The 2,999-nt window shown below is 58.4% G+C and overlaps 1 protein-coding gene across 1 annotated transcript in view; it reads right to left on the bottom strand.

Moving 5' to 3' along the window:
* LOC103604359 (guanine nucleotide-binding protein subunit alpha-11) overlaps positions 1-2,785 on the bottom strand; it is a 7,343-nt gene extending 4,558 nt beyond the window's left edge. The window contains exons 1-2 of the mRNA XM_008588919.1: positions 2,607-2,785; positions 1-51 (exon numbers count right to left, since the gene is read on the bottom strand). Coding sequence (XP_008587141.1) covers positions 1-51; positions 2,607-2,753 — 198 coding nt within the window. The 5' untranslated portion in view covers positions 2,754-2,785. The remainder of the gene's footprint in view (positions 52-2,606) is intronic.
* Positions 2,786-2,999: the final 214 nt, after the last annotated feature.

Below are 2,999 nucleotides of genomic sequence, written 5' to 3'. Positions count from 1 at the left end.
AAATGTCGTCACCTTCTCCACATCCACCTCCCGGATCAGGAGCGCATTGGCCTGCGAGGGCGGGAGGGAGACAGGCCATGAGCTCACCAGGGGCCACATGCCTTGGAACCACCAAAACCTCATGACAGGCTGCATGTCCAGGTCCCAGCCAGCCTGGGCAGCGCCGTGCCCATGGCAGAGCCAGAATCACGGGTGCCAAAAAGCAGCCAGGCCAACCAGCACCTGGGCTCCTCAGCACCAGGTCCCTGGAAGCAAAACCATCAGTGAAGCAGTTCCCCAGGCAGGGGCCGCACCTCCCCCGGGTTCCCCAACACCGGAGTGGCTGACTCTGTTTGCTTCACGAAAGTGAGGAGGGGACGTCGGAATGGGAAACAACCACAGAAAAAGTAAGCATACTCTTTAAAATCTGAAAAGGGCAAGGCCTCAGACATGACAACAGGGCACCTGCTGGCACCTCGCTGCCCTTACTTCTCCCAGAGACTCCGTGGGGGGGAACCGAGCCACAGGGCACCGCCCATCAGCAGCAGAGCAGTCCCTAAGGCACAGAGCATGTGTCCAGGGCCAGGCTCTGTCCAGGGGCCTCTGCCTCCCATCAGAGATGCTGACTAAATGCTGCACTTGCTGCTCAGGATGGCGCACATCCGCACGGCTGGCACCCCTGGACTTTTACATGATGTCCCCTCTGCACAAGGTCGTCTGACCCTCAAAGCCATGGGCAGGGGGTGCGTCACCACCCCAGGTTTGCAGATGGGGCCGAGATGCTGAGGCTCAGCCATCTGCCCCTCACAAAGGATGACAACCACAGCTCGGACCCACTCTTTGCCACCCGAGGTCCCCACCGTCAGCCCTCAACAAACACGTGCTGCGGGACGCCATCCAGATGCAGACACCCACACCCCCCATGCTCAGGCACATGCACACGCACACGCACACCGGGCACACACACATGCACACAAGACACACGCAAACACGCGTACACACATCATGCGGGGCAGACAGCTCTGGGGAGACCATCCACTCCTCTTCTGCTGTCCCCTCACCTAAGGGCTGAGGGACTGGGCAAGGGACACACGTGAGTGGAACCCCAAACAGGGAACAAGAGAACCCTGCCCCTAGGGCCCAAAACCCAGGGGGTTCTCCTGGGCCTCCCAGGCTGGAGACCCTGGCCCCCCACTTGCTCCCCTCTAATGCTCTCTGCCCCTGGCTCCAGGCTCTCCCACAGCCATGACCTTCAGCCCTGGACTCACCCCCACACCCTATCCCAACCCACAGCCTCTCAATCTGGGCCAGGACAAGCACACCTGCGGGGACTTGGAAAAACACACCAAGCCCCTAAAGATTGCTCTGACTGGACACTTGTAGGTCAGAGCTCAGCAATCTGCTTCTATAAAGGGCCGGAGAATATTTTTCAGCTTTGAGGACCATGTGGCTCTGCTACAGCTACTCTATGCTGCCACTGTGGCCGCGTGCCGATAAAACTTCATTTACAACAACAGGTCAGTCTGCTGCCCCTGCTCCAGGTGCTGATGGAGGTCTATGGTCCACATGTGAACTTGGGCTCTTAGAGAGGGTCCCAGCTGGAAGAGATCATGGAGGGAGACCAGGGCAGGCAGCAAGCCAAGACCCAGAGGGCAGGAGAATGGCACAGGCCCCACAAAGAGCGAACTCAGAGTCATCACGTGACCCAGCAATTCCACTCCAAGGTGTCTACCCAAGGGAAATGGAAACACATTCACGCAAAAATTTGCACACCCACATTCACAGCGGCATGATTCACAACTGCCAAAAAGTGGGAACCACCCAAACATCAGTTGACGGATGAATGGACAGACAGCACGGTCCAGCCACACGCTGGAACGTCACTCAGCCATGCAAAGGAGCGAGGCTCTGACGCACGCTGCCACATGGATGGACCTTGAACACATCACGCTTAGTGACAGACACCAGACACACAAGGCACATAGTGTGATTCCATTTACACAAAACATCCAGAACAGGCCAATCCACAGGGACAGAAAGTGGATTCATAGTGCCAGGGGCTGGGGAGTGACAGCTGATGGGGACTGGATTGCTTTTGTAAACGATGGAATGTTCTGGAATTAGATAGAGGTGATGGCTGCACAACTCTATGAATGTGCTAAAAATCTCTGAGTTATACACTTTAAATGGGTGAATTACGCTGTATGTGTGTTAAACTTCAATAAAACTGTTACTGAAAAGGCAGGGAGGAAAGTCCCAAACCCATGGGGTCACCGTGAGGGTCGACATCAGGTACAGGAAGCCCGTGGTGGGCCACTCAGCCCACAGTGTGGCTGGGAACCGGGGCTTGCCCTGCTGCTCCCCAGGTGACCCGGCCGGGCCTCGGCTTCCCCCTCTGCAGAATGGGGGCACTACAGCTGCATGAGAGGGAAGCTGTGGGGCTCAGTTGGGCAACTCCCATCACAGATGCCAGTTGACACCCGAGGAAGGTGGTGGCCACTACGTCCACATGCAGGACGGGAATGGACAGAGCATGGGAGGGGCCCACCCCTCCAGGACCCCTGGTGGCCCCGCCCCAGGCCCAGAAGCCAGGCGCTGCAGGCGCACTGCCTGCCCAGGCGGCTCACCTTGTTCTGTTCGTACTTGTACAGGATCTTGAGCGTCTCCATGGCCCGGATCATGGACTGCATGGCAGTGAAGATGTTCTGGTACACGAGCTTGGTGAAGCCTCGCTTGTCCTCCTCCGAGTAGCCGGCTCCGTGGATGATCCGCATCTGCTTGATGAACGTGCTCTTCCCGCTCTCACCCGTGCCTGCGGGGCAGCAGCGCAGTGAGACCCGCAAACAAAACGGCCCCACCCACATCCCCCAGACCCGCGCAGCCACCCCCAACCCGCAGACAAGGAAACCGAGGCACAGGAGCTTAAGTGTCTCTCCACTGGATGTCACCACCTCCCCAACTGGCCAGGTTAGGAGTCTCCAGAGCGCGACCCCAGCCCCACAGGGCCCATGTCACCCCCG

The sequence above is a fragment of the Galeopterus variegatus genome, unplaced genomic scaffold (assembly GCF_000696425.1).
Source record: "Galeopterus variegatus unplaced genomic scaffold, G_variegatus-3.0.2 Scaffold5102, whole genome shotgun sequence".
In the NCBI taxonomy this organism is placed as follows: domain Eukaryota; kingdom Metazoa; phylum Chordata; class Mammalia; order Dermoptera; family Cynocephalidae; genus Galeopterus; species Galeopterus variegatus.
Note: the sequence above shows the minus strand (reverse complement) of the source record. Positions and strands in the feature narration are given on the sequence as shown.